At 40.7% G+C, this 24,564-nt stretch overlaps 1 protein-coding gene across 1 annotated transcript in view; it reads right to left on the bottom strand.

The window, feature by feature from the left end:
- Positions 1-2,704: 2,704 nt before the first annotated feature.
- The window catches only part of LOC119504150 (GTP-binding protein Di-Ras1-like), a 128,809-nt gene continuing 106,949 nt past the window's right edge, over positions 2,705-24,564 (bottom strand). The window contains exons 2-3 of the mRNA XM_037796245.1: positions 10,225-10,566; positions 2,705-9,143 (exon numbers count right to left, since the gene is read on the bottom strand). Of these exons, the coding sequence (XP_037652173.1) occupies positions 8,856-9,143; positions 10,225-10,533 (597 nt within the window). The 5' untranslated portion in view covers positions 10,534-10,566 and the 3' untranslated portion in view covers positions 2,705-8,855. The remainder of the gene's footprint in view (positions 9,144-10,224; positions 10,567-24,564) is intronic.

Here is a 24,564-nt window from a genome sequence, read left to right as displayed (position 1 = left end):
AAAAACACGCATCCTCCGTTTGCACCGAGCTGTTATAGTCCAACTCCTCCTCCTCCTCCTCCTCCACACGGAGCTAAAAGTGCTGCATCTGCTGCGTGATCATTGGCTGAATGTGGACGGCATCTCTCTGTGGTGAAGAGGGGACAAAAGGTCTGATGATGAGTGATCTTATATTTTTACATGGTGATGATGCTGACAGAGATGCTGCTTTGATGCACACACACTCCTCCATCCATCCATCCATCCATGTCTTCCTTGTGGCTGTATATGGAAAACCCTTTTTCTAGCTACTTATAACCACAGGAGATCTATTTATAACTCACACAGTACCGCATTGGCCTCATTTCCACTGGTGTGTGAAATTATGCTGATGCCTATACATTTCTCTTTCATTTCCTCACCTTTTTAGCTCCTTCATTTGTCTCACTTCCTTCTTCCATCATCCCATCATCCCCTCCCTCCCTTGTTGAGGAGGCAGTGTTGGTTACTCTTCATTTTCTAAGAGATGAGTGGTGGAAGCCCATGAGTCACGACTAAAAGATGCTCTCAGGCTGACAGAGGTGCCACCCACCCACACACCTATTTTTATTTTTTGTATCCCTTGCTCTGAGCTGTGTGCACAGACTTTCCCAGATGTCTAGAAGCACACACTTGTATGTCTCTGACTGCATGTGTCTGTGGACAAGAGCATCATCTCATCATCATCCTCATAGGAGCCAGCTGATGGAGGGGGGGGGCAGCCCAAACTGGCCCTGGGGGGTGAGACTTTTTCGTCTTTCTGCCTTGTTATACACTCCAATAGCAGCCTGGGAGACCTCTGCCTGTCGTAACGCATCTCTGTCCCCACCAGGGTCACACCACACTCTCTCATGCGACAACCGTCGTCAACGTCACACCGTCTCCATGGCAACCGCGCTGGGCACAGCATCCCCAAGCAAGCACAGATGTTAGAGGGTTAAGAGAGGAGTGAAAAGGAGGAGTGGGAGACTGTGAATCCAGCATCTCTCTCTCTCTGTTATATGATAACATGATGGCCTATAATGTTTAGGCAGACTATCACCATCTTAGTTAACATGTTAGTATGCAGTGGTGGAATGAAACTAAGTACATTTACTCACGTGCAATTGCAGTTTCACAGTTACTGCTTGTTTTACATGTGAAGATTTAACACATAAAACATATTAGCTTGTTATAGATTAAACCAGTGATTTTCCCAGTGGGGTCCGTGGTACTCTGTCAGGGAGTCCCTGAAGTAATTAGCTTTAAATTAACCATTTTTCGCCAATAAAACAAGCACATTGTATCCATTACTCCCACCCATGTAAGCTTTGGGCCGATAGAAACTCTGATATGATTGTGACACAGAAACAAATTCATTATTTCTATATTAAAGCACTTATAGGCCTACTGACAGTCAGCTTTAGACTGAGTTTAAATATCTGGTTTTTATTAGGTCTATGCCAGTCTTGTTACTGTTCCATTTCGGTTAGTCTTTCACCGGGTGTCTCCATCCTGGCCAAAATGTTGTCTGGAGCTCCACATTTTAATTATAATAGCCTGTGCCTGTGGCTGTGGCGAGCAGCATGATGTGATATAGACTGTTCAGGTTCAAAACTAAAGTTGAAAAATAATTCCCGTAGTCGCAGACAAGGGAAACTCTCTACAGGATTCCCAAACGGTCAGTGCGCCATGAGGGGGGAAAAACCCACAGGTGCACCAAGTTAGCCATCCTGATGAAAACGTCTATAGTGTGTGCATATTAGTGCATGCACGTGCGTGAATGTGCAGCACCAGTTTGGGGGTTTGAAAATATGGTCACCTTATAGCGTGGGGGCTAAGCTTCTGAGACGACGTCGTTGGTCGGGACGGCGTTATCAGCCATATGAGAGCAGAGCAGTGCTGCGGACGTGACCTAGCCAGTTGGGCACTCTCACACGCATGAACATGCACAAAAAAGGCACGAACGGCCGGCCCAGCGATATCAACAAAGCACAGAGACACTTGGATTACAACACACACAGAGAGCGACTTCATTCTCTGCTCAGGTAGACATTACTCCTCTATATCTCCTATTACATAGCAAATAGTTGTTTGCTGCTATATTAATGCTCTGGATATCAAATTTAACACCTTTAAAATGAACTACAGTAAAAGCTACTTAAAGATTAACGATTAACTATTTTTACTTAAGTAAATCGGAATACTACCTTCGCCACTTAGTATGCTAACATCTAGTAATTGGCATTAAACACAAAGTACAGCAGAGGCTAAGGGGAATGCCATTAGTTTTGCAGATAAAGTATTGAACAAATTGAAATTTTGACCGGATGACGGCGATAGAGGAAAAGTCGGGGTGACCAAAAACATAGAAATTCATCCTGTGGGGGACACGAATGTCTGTAGCAAATTCCATGTCAATCCATCAAATAGCTGTTGAGACGTTTGACTAAAATCTACACATGTGACATAGAAGAAAAGTCAGGGGAACACAGAAGTCACGAGGATTCATCCTCTGGGGACCATGAATGTCTGAACAAAATTTCACTGCAATCCATCAAATAGTTGTTGAGATATTTGTGGACCAACGTGGTGAACAGACCGATAGACCAACGGAGCCATTGAACCTCTGTTAGCAACGTCAGCACGGGTGAAGTTGTGGCAAGCGAGAGGAGAAAAATCCAAATAAAAAAGACGAGAAACACTCCTCAGTTCACATTTTTATTAGGAAAATCATTTTGCAGATTTGATTATTATTATCATCTATATATATATATATGTTATTTTCAGTTATTCAGAGGATGCATCAGCACAGTATATCTTAATAGGAAGACTATTGCTAGAATAAATATCTATACATCATAATTAGTTAAATAAATAAAAAAAAAAGTCCCAACAGAAAAAAAAAATAAACCAATAGAATAATTTACAAAAAACAATAAGTGCTTTAAAAGAAAACATTTGCAAAACCGAAGCCGTAAATGCTGCTGAGGAATTTATTTAAAAAATACAAAGATGATTCACAGTTTGTGTCCTTGTTCTCATGCTGGCTGGAACACCAATAGGGACCATGCAGGAATGAAGGGCCAGAGCGACAGGATAGTACCAAACTACATTACCCACAAAGTCTATACGCCCCACTTTACGGCCCCTGTCCGCAAAAAAACAGCTTGTGAGGATCTGAGGCGATCAGACGAGATGTAAAGGGGTGAGCCGGAGAGGTTAACGGGGTCCGTTTTCATCCTCCCAACACTGATTTCCTTCAGATCCTCGGCCTCTTAGCTCGACTCAACAGGACGGCAACCTGCCCTCGTTGGTAGGAATGAGTTTATGGAACATACCGACTAGAAAACCACAACCTTTCCTGTGTATTTAGATTTTACTGACTGCCCTTCGTTTCAGCGTCACAGGGTCACGTTTCCCATCCTGCTATGGAAGAACACATGTGAACCACACTTCCTCTGCTGTACAGCAACATGCTCTAAAGCAACATGACCAGTAAGTATCCAGTTAACCTCGAACAAGGTGGAGGTGCCTGGTCCTAATCAAAATTTGGTGCCAATGTAGATTTCTATGGAGACCCAAAGTGTTTCATATTAAATAAATGAATATACCATTATGGAATAAATAATCATGTGACAATATTTAACCATAAATTGTGAAATAATCCAAAATATTTTTAAAACTCAGCTTATTAAATATTATTTTATTCTGCTTCCTTTCACAATAATTTAATTTCAGGACATTTTTATTTTTATTTCCAAATGTCTGTTTTTATTCTACAATAACTGCTTATTTTTAAAATGCCACTTTTCATCAAAACAAACAAGGAATATCCTGTAGTAAATATCTTTTTGGACGATCTGAGCAGTAATTTACGTCAGCACTTCCTGAGAGCCTTCTTGCTGGTTGGAGACGTGTAACCATGGTAACCAGTGCCAACCCCATTGACCAAAATTTGTGAGAATCAAAATCTGAATTAATTCAAAAAAATATATTTCACCTAGCAAAGGGAAATTTTATACTTTACAGTTAAATTGAAGCATTATTGGTGTTACAGAGCTTTCCGTCAACATGTGTTATGAAAAGTTGTCGTCACTACCGTATTGCATTGTGGGATATTCATGCCACCATAGAGTCCAGCATATGCATACTGTAATATTTCACCGAAGACAGTTTGCAATTCTCGTACTATTGGTTTCATACATACTAAAAAAAATCTCACATACTGTTTTAGCGTACTAAATAGCATGTTAGTACGGAATTTTGGACGCAACCTTTGTGATGAAAAGTGGCATTGTAAAGTAAATGTTCATTGGGAAACATAAAAAAACAGTAAAATTGACATTTGGAAATAAAAAACACTGAATAAAATAAAAATGACCTGCAGATTGTGAAAAGAAGCCGGATGAAATTTTATAATAATGAACTAAATTTTAAACATTCATTGCATTATTTCATACATATTATATATTCTATAGTCTGTATATGATTATTCATTTCACATCATATTTAATTAATCTAATACTGGCCACTTTGGGCTTCCGTAGATTTCCTCCTTTAAAGTTTTTCTTGCAGAGAAAATCATACTTTGGAAAAAGCCCAAAGTTTTAACAACTTCATGACAGCTGGTGAAGTTGACATAAAGCCACCAAGTAGCTCTCCTCTGAAGGAAACTGTGCCGCGTTATTTTGAATTGGACACTTTTGACTATAAGAAGGAAAAACGCAGGTGACGGCACCTTCCCACCACAGCATCCTCTCCTCCGCACACTCTCATCTCTGAAATATTATGTCCTTTGAACACTATTTACAACTATCTACAATCAGATGTGAGCAGGGTCGGCCTTCCGTCTGTTCAAGTGCAACCGACTCACAAACACACACACACGAACAAAAAACAAACAGAAAAAAACAGAGGGGTGAATGTGAAAGAAACTTCAGGGGGCGGACAGATGATTTATGGAGAAGTAGAGCTGACAGCGGTAACAGCGCAGAGCAGAAAAAACACAGCCAGTGAGAGAATGAGGTTTCACTGACAAGGCCTGTGTGAATGCGTGTACAAGTGTGTGTGTGCAGCTAAGGGCATGCAGTCTGTCTATTTTGCCTCCATGCCTGTTTTATATGCTTGTGTGTGTGTGTGTGTGTGTGAAGGATGACTCATGCAGAAATGTGTGGGCATTCTGCACAGGAAAGCTTCAAAATATCTGACAGACATTTCATAAGATGGTACAACAACAGCACACACACACACACTCATGCAGGCCAGAGTGATGGGGATGCAAATAGGTGGCTGATTGCGCACATACATGGATGCAGTCATGGTCACACAGACAGCAGCGGTGAATAATATGCTTCACCGATAAACGAGATGAGACAAGCCATGGGAGGACGGGGGCAGAGGTGTCTGTCCTGATTCATGCCAGCGTTTAACTCACACACGGACGCTCACACACACACACACACTTCCCATGCACGCCTCCTCACATGCAAGCACGTTTTTGAATCTTAACACAGGCTAGTTAGTTAGTGCACTCCATTATTTCACACTATTTCTATTAATAGCACAGCCTCTCGCTCCAGCATCTCATTGTTTTGTTTTTTGTTTCCCCCTTCCTCCCTGCTGTATCATATTCCACGCAGGGACATGAACGACGACAGTAGACGTCAGCAGAACAACAGTTTGCACAAACATGCGCTGGTCGCAAGCTGGCGTTTTGCGTGAAAGCAACCGGACGTGTCAAAGCTCATATTTATGCAGCGTGTGCACCACCGCTGCCGGTAGCTACACATCAGATCAGGCCAGAACCGTCTGATACTTATACAGATAATTTTCTAACTTTGTTAAACCTTTAGAAGGACACATCAGGTAAGGTACGTGACAGAAATCGCTCCATCCTTCTGGCATCTAAAACATGTTTTTTTTAAAAAAATAAAATAAACTGATTAAAAAAAGAAGAAGAAAGAGTACGAGTGAGCATCCCTGGCGTTTAACAGGTAAAGGGTACGTTTTTTACAATGCAAATTTTTGAGTTTAACAGGACCTCACGTTAGTGCAAAGTACAACACATCGATAACAACGGATTCATTCGGCTTTCAAAATAAAATAAAAAATAGTCATGGAGTGGAACCTTTAGTTACATTATTCACATTTTGCTAGTATTATCTGATAGATCTGAAGAGTGGATGTGTCAAATACAATATATCATGATTATTAAGCTGTATATTATAGCAACATCGAACCTCCTACTGTAACAACATTTCCTGGTTACAAAGGACTTATTCCCAGAAAGACAGCGGGTACAGTTTTTCTTTACATGGGTAACATCTTACTTGAAGCTCTTAGAAACATTTCATTCAACTACCATATGCTTTATTTACAATAACTACACCGTTTGAAATATGTGGGTCTCTCAGGGCGTGAAGAATGCATGAGGGACATTTTACATGGTGCTTATAAATGAGGCATTGCTGATTAATAAGCAAGTCTTCAAGTAAAATGTCACCCTAAAGTGCCCAGTTGTTGATTCTGCTGCACACATAAAGACAGACGGAAACAGTTGCTGTGCTTTTTTCTTTTCTTTTTTTTTTCCAGAGAGATGGACACTCAGTTAAAAGGGGGCATCATCTGTGTCTTTGGGTTTAAACAGTACACGAGCAGATTATCCTCCACCCAAATTGTTGTTAAAACCGCCTGAGAGATGGAGAAAAGTAGATAAATAATCTGACCCTCTTCTTCGTCCTTTTCAATTCTGTGGGGTTATGCGTTGCGTTCGCGCGTTTCACCACCACAGCTAACCGATACCCTGTTGTTCAGCAGAACCACAATCTCATTGTGCCATGTACCGGACAAATGAAATATACATATATATATATATACTGTATATATATATATCGAGATGGAGAAGCTACCGGTGATCATGACGCGATTGTTCTTTCATGTTCAGGACTAGTGAATAAATGTTAAAGATGCACAAAGAAGACAAAAAATAAAAGAAAACATACAAACAAAAATGTATAAATAGATATGTCGGTAAAAAAGTATTGTGCTTTTGGCTGTCCTGTGTACACTGTGTACAATATTCAGAGCTCCTGCGTGGAAAAGATAAAAGGGTGTGTACATGCACTTTGGACATACAGTGGAGCTATTTAATGGCTCCAGGAGGATATTCTGTGTTAAACGGAGATAACGTAGGCAAAAACATGACAGATTACAATTGTGTGTGTGTGTGCATGTGTGTGTGTGTTTATGGTATAAAGTGCAATGTGAGGGCATTGAGGCTGAGTGAGCCCTGTTTGTCTTCATGTAATCAGTCAACAGTGTTATTCTTCTTTTTTTGACACTTGCATGAATGCATTTGTGAGCATGCCGTGTGTGTGTGTATATATATGTTTGACTCATTCTGTTTCCTGTTTACCGATGCCTGCATGAGCGTACAGTACGAGAGGTAATGTCACCAAAGCAACTAAAGAGGAATTTAGCGATCGCGCTGAATAATCTGCACGGAGCGATTTTACATCCATCCCTTATTTATCTATTTATTTATTTTTCTCGGTGTGCTTTTTGTTTAACGAGGGCTTCTTTTTGACCTTTACATGACTTTAAAGAGCATCATAAAGCAAACAAACAACAAACAAAAAAAGGCAAAAGAAGAGAAACCTTCACTTGAAAAGTGCCAACTGACATTCTTGACCTCAGAACCGAGAAAATTATCTCTTTCGTCTCACCGGCTTGGCAATGATTATCCGAGTGTATCACCCTCGTGGACAAGGCAGACGTGTATTTCTATGCTGACGATGAGCTTCTTTTCATCCAGAGTTATTCTTCGCTAGATGAGAGTCTTAAAAGGATTGTTGCGTCGTATCAGTAGTAGCGTGTGTGCATGCCCTGCCGCTGGATGCTTCTCCACTTCAGATGAGGACATTTAGAGAGTTCGCAGATGAGTTTTTAACATAATGACAGCTGGATAAAGGAAATGTTTTTTTTAATCTTTCTGGAGGGATGATTAGGAGGAGGAGATGAGAAGATTCTTCTGACTGATGTAGTAGTTTGGGCGGGGCATGTGTCGACTAGATGGAATAGATTTATATACATCAGAGTCCTCAGGGTGCAGCCAGGTCGCATGTTTTGCTGCTGTAATGCCGTTCAAACCTTTGGGTCCTGTGCTTTCTAGCGTGACGGACGCCTCAGTCTCTTAAAATAGTGTTTTTACCAGATGAGTGAGCTTAACTGCCTTTGTCGACTCTGTTACATACACGTTACGTTTCTCTATATTGTAGGTGGAGGATGAGGGTGCTGGGATGACGAGGGGTGTGGGCTGAACAGGGAAGGAGGGGTTGGATGTAGAAGTGAGAACGGACGCTAAATGTTTTGTGTAGATATGAAATCTTTTTCCAAGAGGTGCTGCAGTCTGTGGTTTTTATTGCAGTCCAAGGTCTTGATGAGCTCCTCAGCCAGATTTTGTGGCACGTGGATGATGCAAAAGAAGTCCACACCCGCTCTGTTTCTGACTAAGGCCGACATCCATGGGTAATTCATCTGTGACACGCACTTCTTGTTTTTAATTTGCCTCTGCGTCAGTCCCCCCTCGTGTCTCCTTTTAGCAGAATGCACATGGATGTAAAGCTCCGAACTGAAATCCTGGATGTTTTAAAAAATAACTGTTGTGTTTGTGACAGTCAAACGGAGGAGGACGTGGATGATGAGATTCCTGTTACCTTCCATACGTTTTGCTCTGAGTGTTACGGTTAGTGAGTCCCTCCTCTTCCTTGTTTTCCTCCTTTTCTCTGTATTTCTCCCTCATCCTCCCTCTCTCTCTCAACCTCCACCTCCCCTCTCCTCCTCCTCCTCTTCTGGATTTACATCACGCTGCATTTGCCCTTCAGTCTCTCGGCGCGGGACTGCTTCCCCGAGCGCTTGCCGTCGATGTTGAGGCTCATGTTCCTCTTCTTGTCCAGGTTGAGGAGCTCCTGGAAGAGCTCGGTTACGTTATGGTTGGTCTTGGCCGACGTCTCCATGAAGGCGCACTTCCACTGGTTGGCCTGGGCTTCCCCGTCCTTCGTCTCCACCTCCCGCTGGGTCTCATCGCTCTTGTTGCCCACAAGCATGATGGGGATTGCCTCAACGTTGCCCTTTATGGCCAAAACCTGTAGTGGAGGAAGAAAATAAGAGGAAGGCTTGTTATGTTCTGGCTGGTCAGCCACCCGATTCGACTGTTATCAGTCGCTATAAGCGCCATAGATGCCATAGCTGTGGGTCAATAGGGGCCTACTACACCTACTACGTTGTAAAAGTTAAAGTGAAAATTAAAAGCAACAAGTTCTAACACATTGTAAAACTGAATGAAACATTATGTTTTGAACACAAACAAAAATCTTCTTTAGGTTTAGGCAAAAAACACAAGTTTAGGGAAAAACATTGTGTTTTGGCTTAAAATACCTACGAACACAAAGACAACTACACGTTGTTGGTTTCACATGGGATGCAAACTCCTGGGTGAAAACCCTGTGTAAATAAAACCACTTATTGTATTTTAAATGTATTGTATTTATCCGTGTTTTATTATAGATGTCATGTTTATCTGATTTTCAAAGAACTACAATTTGTCTATTTGCATCTGAAGATTTCTCCTAAATTCAGAGAGCTAGCATTAGATAATGTCTCATTTGCATATTTAATCATAAAATTTGAGAAAGAGTCAGAAATCTCCTCTTAAGTAGCACTTACATACCCCAAACTTTCCAGTTTCATTTCTATCTCTATTAGGGGTTTGTGCATATATCATTAATAGCCTGATTTATAGAACATTTTATTACTAAAAACATGGTGAAAACTGATTTCTTTTATGGCTGTTGACAATATTTTCTGATTTATGGAGTGAAACAAGAATTTGAACCTGGCTTTATTCAATGTTCAGATTTCTGTTTTGGTAATTTATGCAATTTAGCACATATTCGATAAGATAATACCTCATTTGCATATTAAACATAAATAATATACAAAAAATAATCGTCTTAATGTAAGTAATCAACTGGGGAAGTTTCTTGGTGATATCTATTAGTTCCATTTTTTTACCCTATTCTCCCTTTAAATGAAATAGCCTTTTAGCAAGCCATCAAAGTGATAGATTTATCTTGTATTTCCATTCTGTATTTAGTTTTAATACATGTAAAGTTTACAGTACAATCAACCCAGCCATCCACAAACACACACACCATCAGTCCCCACCTGTTGGTAAATGGGTTTGAGCTCCTCCAGGGACTGTTTGCTCGTGATGGAGTAGACCAGGATGAAGGCGTGGCCTTTAGAGATGGACAGGCGCTGCATGGCCGGGAACTGGTGGCTCCCCGTGGTGTCGGTGATCTGGAGGGTGCACACGCTCTTATCGCAGCTGATCACCTGGCGGTAGGTGTCCTCCACTGTGGGGATGTAGGTGTCCCTGAAGGTGCCCTTCACGAAGCGAAGGACCAGGGAGCTCTTCCCCACTCCCCCCGCCCCGAACACCACCACGCGATAGTCGTTGCTCTGCTCCGGCATTCTGCCCCCCTCAGGCTTAAGACAGTGTTACACCTATGATGATGATGAGGGTGGGGAGGAAGCAGGGTGACGGATGGGGAGAAGAGGATAATTTTAGCAAAGAGGAATTTGAGCAAATGAGCAGTCAGCAGATCTCAAAGCAGACGGAGGAACAGGAAGGGGAGCGCTGGCGGGGCTCGACCTCAGACCAGTGGGTGTGAAAGCACTCTAACTGTCCTCGTGGTCTGACTGTGAGCCAGAGTACAAATTAGAGAGGATGAGGTTGGTGAGGCTCCAAGTGTTTCACCTGACGCAGACATTTCCCTGATCAATACTGTTCGCAGAGTCACAGTTTCTCAGTTTCAACCCCAAAAACATCCCAGCGTTTCCTCATTTATCAACTTTAGCAACTGCAGCAAACCCTGGAGGAGACGGAGACGGTGAGTCCTTGCAGCACAGGAGAAAAACAATAACAATAACATGAACTCATGTATAATACAACGCAATCCGATACAACGGAAACTCAAACAGCAGCTTTAAAAATGAGTTGAATGGACACCTCTCTAACACAAAAACAGAACATTATTAAGACCAAAAAAGAAGTAGATACTGCAGGACTGCCGCATTGGATTCCATTCGGTTGCATGTGTGTGTGATAATGTGTATATATCTTTAATGTATGTGTGACAAGACTGACTAAACAACTAAAACTGATTCACTTCACTGCTCCTCTGTTGTGCTTCCTTATAGGGATCCAAGTAAGGGGTAGCAAGGATAGGCTATTATTAATGTAAGATAAAGCTAATTAAAACTGCTCTAATCAATATTTTTATATCAACAATCATAGACTGTTTATAAGAAGTGGACGAAGTCACCGTGACATCCCCCGTTGGTTTGCAGACTGCCGTGTTGAAGCCTCAAGATCGGCATTTTGTCCGTCGCCATGTTGGGCTTGGCTACATTGTGATTGACAGGTCGCTATCACGGCGTTGTCCGTGTTTTCGTCTTATAACTTTAACCCTTTCACAGTATGTTTTCAGTTCATGAAAGTTAATTATAACCTTTTCATCCGTAACCGCTTATCCTTCAAAACGGCAGTCCACAAATCAATGGATGACGTCACGGTGACTACGTCCACTTCTTATGTAGCCTACAGTCTATGGTTGTGATTTATGGTTTGATTTATACCTGCTGTGCACATCTTGTGTTATAACCTGTAGGATATCCCTTCCAGATATACAGGAATTGAAACAAAGCCAGGATTAAACATAGTGCACACAAGAACAAAACCACCCAATCCACATTATGTGCAGCCAGGCTGGAAATATTATACACTATTATGTGAAAAAAATATGCAGATAAAAACAAAGAAGCTATAATAAACCTGATTTGCAGTCAGCAGCAACACTGCACATTCAAGGACTCTACAAATCTTCACTCTCAATGCTACCTGCTGCAGCTCATACATATGCATCTGAACAATGTCCTCACACCTAATCTATCGCTACCTTTGTAAGTGCTTGTGTGTCTGCTGAGCGTCTGTGCATGATTACGCATTGTATCTGTTGCATTATTTATCTGCTGTGGTTCTAAACTTGCTTTAAGGTCCCATAATAAGATACTCATTCAGTTGTGATCATGTGCCGCTCTCTAAGCTCCAGCTGTAATGAAACAGTAAATTGACATCAATACTAGATGGAATAAGTGGATTTCTGTCATGCTTGCACTGCTGGAATCCACTATTGATGGGGAGGCCTCTGTAATTGCATTCCCAGGTCCCAGATAATATCAGTCAAGGAGTTCAAAATAAATGGGGATTCAGGGAGTGCCTCTTGAGTTTTATAGTCAATCTATAGCTGCACGTCTGGGTGACATATAAGAGGGTTTTATATCCATGCTGAACACACAACTACAGTTTAATCTGCAGATGAGCTTGTGTCTTCTTCTCATATGCCTACAGACTGTCAACTCTGGTCTGGCAAAGCAGAAACTCTAGTTTAATGTCTCTCCGGTGGCTTAGGGTGATGATGATACACTTTTTGAGATAGTGAGGGACACTGTAAAAGCTTTAAAACCAGCATTACTCACTTAGTTATCACTCATTTGGAGTCTTGTTTCTGTCCAGCTGATTGATGGAAAACACTTCAGCTTCAAGTTTAAAGCAACTATAATCACTATTTTTGTTAAATAACAATGAATCTCACGACAATGTGAAAACAACGCATCACTCGTAGTGATGATGTGCAGCTGTACTCGGCTTTACGGAGCTTTGAACCGAGTTTCAGCTGATTGTTTTGATTTTCCGGCTCGCTGAGTTGGTTAGTTTTGGTTCACTCTCACAGCTTTTGGCAACAGCACGCAGCTGTTCACAGTACAAAAGCTACGATAAACCCACTGTACTCTACCTGCCCAGCCAACACGTTCTCATCTCAATTGGGCACATACTGACGCTTTGTCAGACCCCTCTGCGTCACTTTTTGGTCAAAGTAAACACGTGCTTAATGTTGTGAATTAAACAAATACACTTGTTTAGGATTAGGCAAGAAAACACGGGACATCGTGAACACGGGACACAAACGATCAGCTGATTGTGACGTGAAATTGAAACTTAACGCATGGGACATGACAGTGGTCTCCTGGGCTCATCCAACGCCCCTCCCACCCACCCGGTGTGTCTCTTTTGCTCTTTAAACTACGCCACCACACTCTCGGTGCTTTTTCCCTGAGCGTTTACTGTTGCCGTGGATGGGTTTTCATTGTAGTTAATGGAAAGCCCAGTGCGTCTCATACCTTGTGGGGCGGTATTAAACGCAGACAGCCGTGATAAAGCGTTGGTATTTGACGCCCTGGGAATGAGAACAACAAAAAGACAACGATAGCGACAAGCTGGTGAACATAGTGGAGCATTTAACAGCCAAGGAGCCAAATGTTTCACTCATGAGTCAGTGGAGACCAAAAACAGAGCTAAAAGGAGAGTGCATATTGGATTTGTCAGGTGAATACAAACAAAACTCCAAATGAATGCTAATGATACTAAGTAAAGATCTGCTGGATTTGCAATTCAAGTGCATAAAAATGTTTTTTTTTTTGCAGGTTTAGAGCAATCTCGATAAGCCTCTTGGGCCAAGGGGCTATATTTCTGGGGTTCTGGTGTAGCCAGCGGATATCTGGGCCAAGACTTCCTTTATCATGTGCTGCTCATTGCTTACAGTCCAATTAGCAACTTGAGACGCGAGACTGGAATTGGGGTTGAGAGACGACGTGTACGACCGGATTGTTTCGCCAGTTTAAAAGCTAATTTTAAACCAATAAAAAGCTAGATCATCCTCAGACGATAGCCGATGGGTTCCCAGATTGCATTTCGGCCAATGACTTCCGCCTCTTTTGCTCTCTACACAAGCTGTTTATCTGCATTCAACCAAAGCCTGCTCGAACGTGATCAATAGTGATGGTCAGTACTACTCCGACTACAAACGGAAACCAGAACGCTTCCGATAACAAAATCTTGTCCCGTTGCCTACAGACTCTACATATGAATGCAGAATCTGTTTATGGAGATTAGGTTTAGAGTAACTGCAGAGATCTGGCACAACACGGCAACATTGCTACGACAAAATCAGATGGGGAAAGAAACCTGATGGGCTGTAAAAAAAAGCTTTAGACAGATAATCTAAGCCTTTTTATTATAAGGTAAAGCTAAACGTGAAACATAAATACATTCATACTCCCAACTCATCAAATATTGCCGCTTGGTCAGTGCCCCTCGGTATCGGAGACCAACACACACAGGGTACCCCTCTTACATTACTTTTGGACGTGTCAGGGACGACATGACGGCTCATACGCTTGTTACATGCCTAGTGCCCACTTCGTTAGGGTTAGGAAACGGTTGTGGTTGACGTAAACTCTCATGTGACTAGCGACTGACGTGACAAAATAAGTCAGCGTTACTTTTAGTTTTGCACGGGGCATGAACAGCGCTCTCCTGGTCGAAAGTCTTGTGTTTGTTTGACTCCTACCACCCATCCTTAGCGGACTCTCACGCTATTAATACTACGTCACTTGCTCCTATCGTCGAATAATGCCGCAGGTGGGTTTACATACTGTCACTAAAGGGTGCCTCAGTGCTTTTCAGATGCCGAGGAGCACTGGAGTTGGGAGTGAGACCGGGTTGGAAACATCCAAAGTGTCAATAGCAATCCCTCCTTGCACAGGGTTCAACTTTTAGATGAAAGTTGAATCAGCAAGTTGGTCTGTAAACTCTAAAGGTTTATTACAGTTTGCCTTTTATTTTTCTCTTCCAAATAAATTTGGCCAAACGGGGGATTTCTCGCCCTGTCTGACTTATTTTTAGCAGCGTAGCCGTGCTCCCAGATCTCAGCAACTTGGTGAGTCCAGTGTTATTTTTAGAGATAGAGACGACGGCCAATACGACAAAAACAAAACCCAAGTGCTAATAAACCAGAAATATCCTTTCAACAAAGACTGCAGTGCTTCTATTGTATACATAATTTGACAGTTGTAATGAAATACTGTAAGGAAAGGCATATCACAATAAAAGTATATGGACTGGTATGATTTCTGTGTTTTAAAGCCGATACCTGTATGTCGGTATATCTGTGATGGAGCCACACACTTGTACATGCTCTTGATACTGATATGCCTGCAAATGTTTTTTTTATTTGTCCTTCCGTATCTTTTTCCTCTTAATTTATGCGATTTGAAAATGTTTTTCTGTGACTTGCTCCTCTTTTCCACCGCCACCTGCTCTGTCACTCCCCAGGCCTCCATGCTGTTTGATCAATAAACTAAAGCCGCTGTGGTTTTGATCGATGAGGCTCGTCTGTCTGGGTCCCGTCAGTCTGTCATCCTGCCTTGCTTGGTGCCTGTTGTTTTGTTTTTTGGACGGGGATTTCAGATTCGACGACAATGATCCTGCTCATCAAAACCTTCCTCCGCTCCCTCCCTTTTCACCTGAACTAAAATTAGCTGCCTCCCTCCCTCTGTCAGCAGCTATAACTGCACACACAGGTGCAACCTCACAGTGACACGCATACACATGAAAGCACACTGTACTTCCGCTCCTTCAACGTTTTGTCCTTGACACCAGCCTGCTGATTAATGACACTCGTCCCAAACGCAAGCTGTCTCTCTCCCTTTCCCCCCCCCTTTCTCTTCTCTTGTTTTATTTGAAATCAGAAGACTGCAGTTTCTTAATGAATTAATGGTACGCTATAAATGCATCTGTGGCAGTGCAGCCAAATTCCATTAGCAGATAGCTTTGGCACGGACCAAACCGGCCTCCTCTGCTCTCAGTCAGAAAATAGACGAGAGGCAGCCTTCTCCACTCGTTTATTTCACGGAGCAAGCAAGGAAATGTCACCTTTAGCGAAAATATGCACATAATTTCTCTCAAGAGAGCCACTTACGCAGCGGCACAAAGGAAGCGCATTAACCAACATCAAACACAATGCCATTCAACAGATCAAGAGCGTGATTAAATAGACACCCGCAAAGCAGTCCCACGGTGTCTTGCGGAGAGAAGGTTTTAATCAAGCCGCGGATACTGGAATGCTGTGGATACACGGCTATTTGGCGATGAGAGTTTTACAGGATTTTGGGCTTGAGGTTCTCTGAAATATTCTGGCCACAGCTGAGCGCTCACACAAACTCATCACGATGTCTGAAACCTGCACAAAGTTTCTGCCAGACTGTCAGATAACGTATGAACATGTGTGTGTGAGATGTGTGTTTGCGTCTGTGCAGTCAAGCAAAAGATTCCTTGTTCTCTGTGCACACGTCAGCTCAAGTGTGTGTGTGTGTGTGTGTGTGTGTGTGTGTGTTACCAGGGGAATTAATCTGCGTTTTTAGCAAGAGAAAATTATAGACTCGGGCATTTTCATTAGGTTTGAGCAGACTGTAGAGATTCAATTTATAAATTTTGATACAGTCTCACACATTCAGTCACGCTGCTGCTTCTCTGTGTTCACACCTGCTAACAAAACACACCAATGGAAAGCCCACAGACAACAGCTCACATGTGCTTATTTTAAAATCTTTTAATAAGCTGTTGGAGTTCATGTAAGATTTATGAATGTGAAAAAGTTTATCTTTCACTTTACTACAAAAAAAAAGGATGATAGGCCCACACTTTTTCCTGTCTGCTTCCCTGTGTGTGTGTCTATTGGAAGGAGATGATGCAAAGAAAGGAAACATCCCTTTCATATGCATCAGAGATAAATCTGTGAAATTTGTTCATGATCCATCAAGATGATGGATCCTCTCCATTGGATATGGGGTGTACAGTGTTGTGTGACTCTTCAGTGTGATCTCATGGGAAAGCGTATAGCACGCTACTTTTAAGGCAACGTATTCTCATGCAACGGTTTGCATGATATCTTACGAAAACGTTATTCTAGGGCTGTGCCGAATACCATTTTTTGGGCTTCGAAGCTTCGGTGAGAACTATTCAAAGGTATTCAAAGCTTTGTCTGTCTCCATCTCCCCCCGTTTCATAACTAATAATAATTAATGTTGAATATGAATAATGAACATTATTATTTCTAACAATTTCCCTTATTTCATGGGCTATTTTGGGATTTATACATTATTATTACATACTTATATACAAAAAATATAAAAACCCATTAAAAGCAAAGCATTAAAATACATGATTTTACTTTAATTTTTAATTATTTTTGTTCGTTTTTTTAACCAGGTTGTATCGTTTCAGTTTAGTTTTACTTAAATATTATTTAGTTTCAGTTTATTAACAATGATTTTCACTGCTTATTCTCATTTTAGTTTCAGTTTTAGTTACTATAATAATCCTGCAGAGGAGTGTGTCATCCTTAAATACAATTGACACCACTCTTTACAAAGTAAACACATGTGTATTACATCTGTATGTACAAGTGACCAGCTTGATCAATCAATTAACCAATGTGAGCACAGAAGCAATGACTTCACATCTTCAGAGTGATTCTGAATAATTTAAGAAAATTGCATTTCAAATATACAATTGAAAACATCTAATCATTGTCTTCTTATTTGCATTAAACCTCTGCATTACGTCATTCAATAACAAATGATTGAGTTGAAGTCAGGCTATGCTGTATGTGTGTACATGCATGAGACGATATACATGAAACAATACCTTTGGGTATGCTGGAGGTGTTTGAAGGCTGTGTGTGAGACTATGAGTGCTTCTCATCAGTGTCAATCTATACTGTGATTGAGCATACACCAGCGTATATGCATGGAGTATGGGCCTTAGACTGTACAAGAGATTGCAGCACTGTGGTCTTGGCTTAGCAGCTAATCATTGAGCTTAACCTCCCCTGTGCTGCCGGCCTGCTCTGCATTGACCCAATTCCCAGGACTTAAGACACCAGCGGTCTCCCTATAAGACTAACATGCAGCTCCGGATGAAGCCCTCTGATACTGCTTGCACGTCCTTTTGACTCAGCATGCACTGACAGCAGCGCTGTGGCATGGGAATATCAGCAGTACGGGTGACATTTATCTGCCTATTGATACTCACAACACCACATTTATGTTGGATCAGAAGGTTTTGCAGCAGGAGATCCATCTATCAACCACAGAACGGCTCCAGGAATTTCCCCCTCAGCACTACTTTGCAAGTTCACCGGTGAGCTGTGCACAGTTTAGGCTTTCCCTGGGGTGATTCAGAGGTTAAAATAACCATGAGAGTTTCAGTATTTTTACTAGAATGATAGTAGGTTTAACCCAAAGTTTCTACTTTCTCCAATCCAAGCACAGTGTAGATGATAAATCCAGCCAATGTAAGACTGCAGCGTCAATAAATCAGTAGGATGAAGAATCGCTTAGCCTTATTTCTTTAATGACAAAACAAAATAAATCTCACAATGTGCCACGATATTATTGGTTCACCATTGGTGCTTTCACAAAATATTTAGACAATGAGATTTTTGATAAATAATCATCAGCAATGTGGATATAATGATTAAGTGGGTAAAGGCAAATAATAGAACGGACAGAAGAGTCTGGTAAATTCAGAAAATTACATATTTTACTGTAATGCAGCCTTTAAAACCAAGAAAAGACAACACTTATGCCATATTAAAAAATAAAAAAATAAAAAACGATATCTTGTATCACGATATCAATATAATATTGATGTTTTGCCCAGCCCTAGCTCTCACCAAAGCAAAACGGCCTCATTTCTGCCTGAAAGATAAGCATTTTTTAGTTAAACTTTTAATCCTTAATCCCTGATTTGGTAACACCCAAGGTTAACGTAGTAAGAGCACGTGATGTTTACTACTACAGCAAACACTCCTTGTCAGAAATACAACAAAAGAGAGACTGGTGTATCTGTTTAAGGTGTTACCGGACTAAAAACAAATGTCAAACATAAATAGTATTAAAAATGGGGGCTTGATTTTATTGAAATCTTAAGGATTAAAACACTAAATCAGTTGTTTTTAAGAGTATTCATTCATTCATTCAAAGGTTGTAGCTATTCCTGATGTTACTGATTTATTAACACAGTAGTTTTGTCAGTGATGTTGCCAGATCTACAGTATGCGGATGTATGTAACGATTAATCACTTAGTTGTCAACTATTAAATTAATCGCCAACAATTTTGATAATTGGTTTGGGTAATTTCTTAAGAAAAAAAAAAAATTCTCTGATTCCAGCTTCTTAAATGTGAATATTTTCTGGCTTCTTTACTTCTCTATGTCACTAAACTGAATATCTTTGAGTTGTGGACAAAACAAGACATTTAATGACATCATCTTGGGCTTTGGGAAACACTGATCGACATTTTTCCCTATTTTCTGACATTTTATAGACCAAACAACTGATAACCAACAGATTCATCGACTATAAAAATAATAATTAGTTGCAGGCCTAGTTTGCGCGATGTCTGCACTTTGCTGGGGCAGGAGAAAAGAGAAAGTTTGGCTTGAACCCATTGTCATAAAACAATAATAAATGTCTTGCTAGTTGGAACTATCCAGGGCAAGCCACATCGTGTTTGGCTCACTGGTGTACTTGCAAAAAAAATTGCTAGAGGGAAATGTAACTGTAGAACAAAATGAAAATCTTGCCATAAGGACACTTCAAGGTGCTAACATTTTCCAAAAACATATTTAAAACAATCCACAATCGGAACCAAACAGACATGTCTTACTGCAAAAGCAAAATTTGTATCATCATTAGTATTTAGCTTGTTAACACCAGTGCTTGTTGCAAGATGCCGACCTCCCTCCACTTTATCTAAACTGAATAGCCATCAGTACACAGCTGCATCGGGTGTTCAGAGTTTGTATTTAAAAACATCTCTCTACCTGCAACTCTACATGGAAATATATAGTAAATGTTAGGGATGCAAAACAATGACCGTGTGCTTGTTGAACTGTTGCACCTCGACTAAATACGTGCCTGCTAATTATTTGATGAGTCACCAGAGACCTAGAAGAGGAAATTATCTGAACATAAGCCTACTTGACCATTAAGTAACCGGCCTTATTTCATGTATAAAATCAGTGTTATGGCTTCATATAATATAGAAACTAGGGCTGTCAAAGTTAACGCAATAATAACGCATAAATTATATAGTTTGCCATGTTGTGATTTGAGCATATTTTTTTATGCTAAATGCAGTACCTGTGAGGGTTTCTGGACAATATTTGTTATTGTTTTGTGTTGTTAATTGATTTTCAATAATAAATATATACATACATTTGCATAAAGCAGCATATTTGCCCACTCCCATGTTGATAAGAGTATTAAATACTTGACAAATCTCCCTTTGAGGTACATTTTAATTTGCGATTCACTACGGAAAATCACGCGATTAATTGTGATTAAATATTTTAATCAATTGACAGCCCTAACAGAAATATCATTTTATATATTTTGAGTTCTAACACATTGGAAAAGGTTACGTTTTTCTTCTCCCTAATGTGCAAAACAAATCGAACTGAAACCGTGACCAAAAAAACGCAATACAAAACTGAACCGTGGGCTTGTTGAATGGTCGCACCGCTAGTAAATGTGCACTTTCAATAAAGAGTTTAGGAAAACATTTCCCCCTCCGGCAGATTGAATCAACCCTGCAACCATAATCACGCTGATTCTATGCAGCAGTTTTGACACAGGACTGGCCATGTAATTAGTCTTTGAGTGTGTATTAGTACTGAGTATTAGCTTGACCTGGGGAACCCTGGGTTGCTCCGTCTGGCCTCTCCATAAGACTCTGCTAATACCACGGACTGGCAATCTGGGAAACACACAGGCGTCTGGATATTAACGCCAAGAAACAGCAAAGAAATTTCAGTTTCCAGCACTGGTAATGGAGCAATCATGTCTGTTTTCAAGTCTGCATAATGTATTCAATTTTTTTTTTTTTTCAAGAGAGTCTATTCTTAGAAGCTATGAAGGCCCGACCTGACTGAGGCACTAATTGCAGACTGCCAGAGTGTGTTGCTGAAGCGTGCCTGCAGTGACAGATGGTGACACTGACAGGGTTGGTACTTCTGGATTGACTCCACTGGTTTCTACAGACGAGATCAACCAGGCAAAGCTTTTTTTATAATACCACTTGATCCACCACGTCTGATAACAACGCAGATGGAGACAACAAGGGAATCCCGCTCCAGACTTGCATGTGACGCTCCCATGATGCAACTGACCGTTAACAATTCTTCATCTCAAACCACTAAAATCATTTTCTCTCAATTTCTCAGAATTTCTACAAAACAGATTTAAAGACGGATGGTGCCGAGAGTGCTTTACATTAAATCAACGGCTGATATTTGAACAAAATGTCAAATAAAAACACAGTAACTCAGAGGTCACAGAGTGCTTAATGGACCCGAACAGCCATCCTGGCCTTCTATTAGTTATGCATAAGACAATCCTGCCTAATGCCATGTATAATGAAGACTGTATAGACCTTTCAAATGAGCTGATGCCGTCAGAACAACTAAAACACTTTAGCATTGATCTGTTCTTGTATTAAAGCAGACGTTATGCAGTGCACGGTTATATATAGCCCAGGAGTGCTCAACAGTGATGGTGCACTTGACTAGACTTGTGCTGTCAAAGCAACAGACAGACTTAAACATCATGAGGAGACACTAGCAGCTAACTATAACTTTAAAAAAGCATTATGGAGGTAGTTTCAGAAGAGAAGCCAGTTTTGTTTCATGCTTTTCATATTAAGAGAATTGTAAATCAAGCCTGAAATTATATGTAATGGTTATTTTTTCTACACTTAAAAGAGGGGCTTCTTCTCATTAACATTTAAGTGTGGCACATGCTTCCAATGAAATGCCCAGTTTGTAGATTTAAAAAAATGTCATACAATTCAATATAGCTCACTAATTGCTGTTGCGGCATTATCATTGTTTCCATCTTTAAATAAACTAAAATGTTCCACAAAACCACAAACGTGCAGGAACACAAGCTGGAGCATGGTTAAATACTGTATGCTGCTCACACACGAAGCAGCAACATACCTGAACCTGATTAAATCAACCTCCTTAAAGGAACAGTGTGTAACACTTCAGGGGATCTATTAGCAGAAATGGAATATAATATTCATAGCTATGTTTTCATTAGTGTATAATCACATAAAAATAAGAATTGTTGTGTTTTCATTAGCTTAGAATGAGCCCTTTATATCTACATAGGGAGTGGGTCCTCTTCACAGAGTCCACCATGTTGCTACGCCATGTTTCTACAGTAGCTCAGAGCGGACAAACTCCTTCACGTTTTTACGTTACCTGAAGGCCACCGTAGTTCTCCGACACGCTTGTGAAACTGTGGTGAAGTGAGCCGCCGTCTGACTTCTGTTGCTCCTAAAGTAGTGACATTATAGTAAAGATTAGGGCTGACCTGAATGCTTCGAAGCTTCAATCGTTGCCATGGTATTCAACCTCCAAATCACTATTCCAATGCTTCGTTTTTTTTAATTTTTTTGTATTTTTATATATAAGTATGTAATAATAATGTATAAATCCCCAAATAGCCCATGAAATAAGGAATAATCCCACAACATTATTAATTATTATTAGTTACTCTCAGATGGATATCGCTGTTTGCTGTGTGTAGAGGTGCGTGTGTGTACAGTAGTGCGGCAGCGGCGCTGTCTCGGGCACTGAAACAGGAGAAGGAGACAGAAGAACATGTCAGCCTGCAGCACCGCGCTGCCTCGTGAAGCTTCGAATACCTTTGAATATTTCTCACCGAAGCTTTTAAGCCCAAAAGATGGTATTCGGGACAGTCTTAGTAAGGCTGGCCTCTGAGCGAGGCGAACGGCGTTACCACGGTTTTGCACTCGGCGGCTCACGTTAGCGCAGTCTTGGAAAGGGAGGAGTGAGCGAAGGGGTACTCAGTTGGTTGCAATATGCAACCACACCACTAGATGTCGCCAAATCCTACACACTGTCCCTTTAAGAACCTCTATACAAATAACTTCAAAATAAGGATGCGTAATATCGTGTGCAACAACCCGTGTCACACATTTTCACTCAATGACAAATGACAGCCGCCCAACAAAGCTACTTTTTTAGAAGAGGGGATCTTTTTTCAAATGCATTTCCCTACGACATTTTATCAGCCAGAAACCTTCAAGTCATGGGCATGCTTCTACATCTTCTGGCCTACTGATGCCTCACTGTAAATTGATGTGTATATTTACTAGGGCTGTGTATTATATACATGATACAGGGGTTACGATTCAATATATTGCGATATATTGCAATTCTGTAATCAAAGCGATATGTTGCGATTTTTTAAATCAAATTTTAGGAAAAATGTCAGTATAAAGTACACATCGGCATATGCATAATATCTGAGTAAATGTTGTTTTTTTTAACTTTTTTTATGCATTCAGAACAGTGATCTGCATTTGCATTTTATCACAGTACCATCCAACATCATAGCACTACTTTAAGCAGGTATATATCTTTGCAAATGAAATAAAGTATTGACTGAGTTAATCTTTGCATGTGAACTATTAATTAAAAATCAATAGTGATTTTGAGGATAGATACAGTATCCCAAAACATAATATCGCAATACTCAATAAATATCACACCCCTAATATTAACACACGTGTATTTTATTTTCCTCATTACAGCATGTTAATACTATTTGACTTTACATTTTCTCTTTTCACTTGTTTATTCTTATGGTATGTTTGTAACTGATGATTTTGAAATGCTATATTATTATTTCTATTATTATATAATATTTATGATAGAAAAGGATGGCAGTGGCTTGAAAGTGGCAGAAAGTAAATGGTGAAAAGATGGATTTTCACTCGAGGGAAAACAATTGCTGTTAGACCTAAGTACACCTGGGCAACACTGCAATAATAGCCTTTTAGATCTAATATGCATGCATGGTTAATTAATTAATTGTATAGACATTAACAATCTAAATACCCATCTTAGAAACTGCACCCATAAATAATACCAATAATTCATGTTTTTTTCATTCATCTGAAGCCACAAAAACTTCTCTGAACGCCAAATTTCTACTCCCAGCTCTGGATGGGGCTGCCCAGCCTGTCTCCAGATGATGAGCACGTCCCCAACAGAATGCACATCTGGACCTCGCTTATCTCACACGGCTTTGTGTGGTGCAGTTTAATGAGCCTCAGCTATAAAAAAAACAAAAAACCCTGAAACACTCCAATAATCCTCATTAATTATCAGCATCCATCTCCATCATCACCAGAGAAACGTCAGCATCGTCTCCCTCTTTCTGTGTTTTTTCTCCTTGTTACCATGTATTGAGTCATTTCTTTGTCCTGCCTTAGCAGCAGAAGTGTTCTTATGCAACCGTACTGTGGCCATTCAAGACAGACAAACAAACGGACAGCCAGCCAGCCAGCCAGCCAGCCAGCCAGGCAGCCAGGCAGGACACTGACACTCCCCCACACTTCCACTTATCCACCATCCTCGACCAACGTGCTTTAACACAAGTCTGCATCTCTATGCTATACTCCCAACCACACTTAAGCTTAATCACAGGATTTACTGCCATGC

Source organism: Sebastes umbrosus, chromosome 16 (genome assembly GCF_015220745.1).
Source record: "Sebastes umbrosus isolate fSebUmb1 chromosome 16, fSebUmb1.pri, whole genome shotgun sequence".
NCBI classification, from domain to species: Eukaryota; Metazoa; Chordata; class Actinopteri; order Perciformes; family Sebastidae; genus Sebastes; species Sebastes umbrosus.
This window is presented reverse-complemented; position numbering and strand designations above follow the sequence as displayed.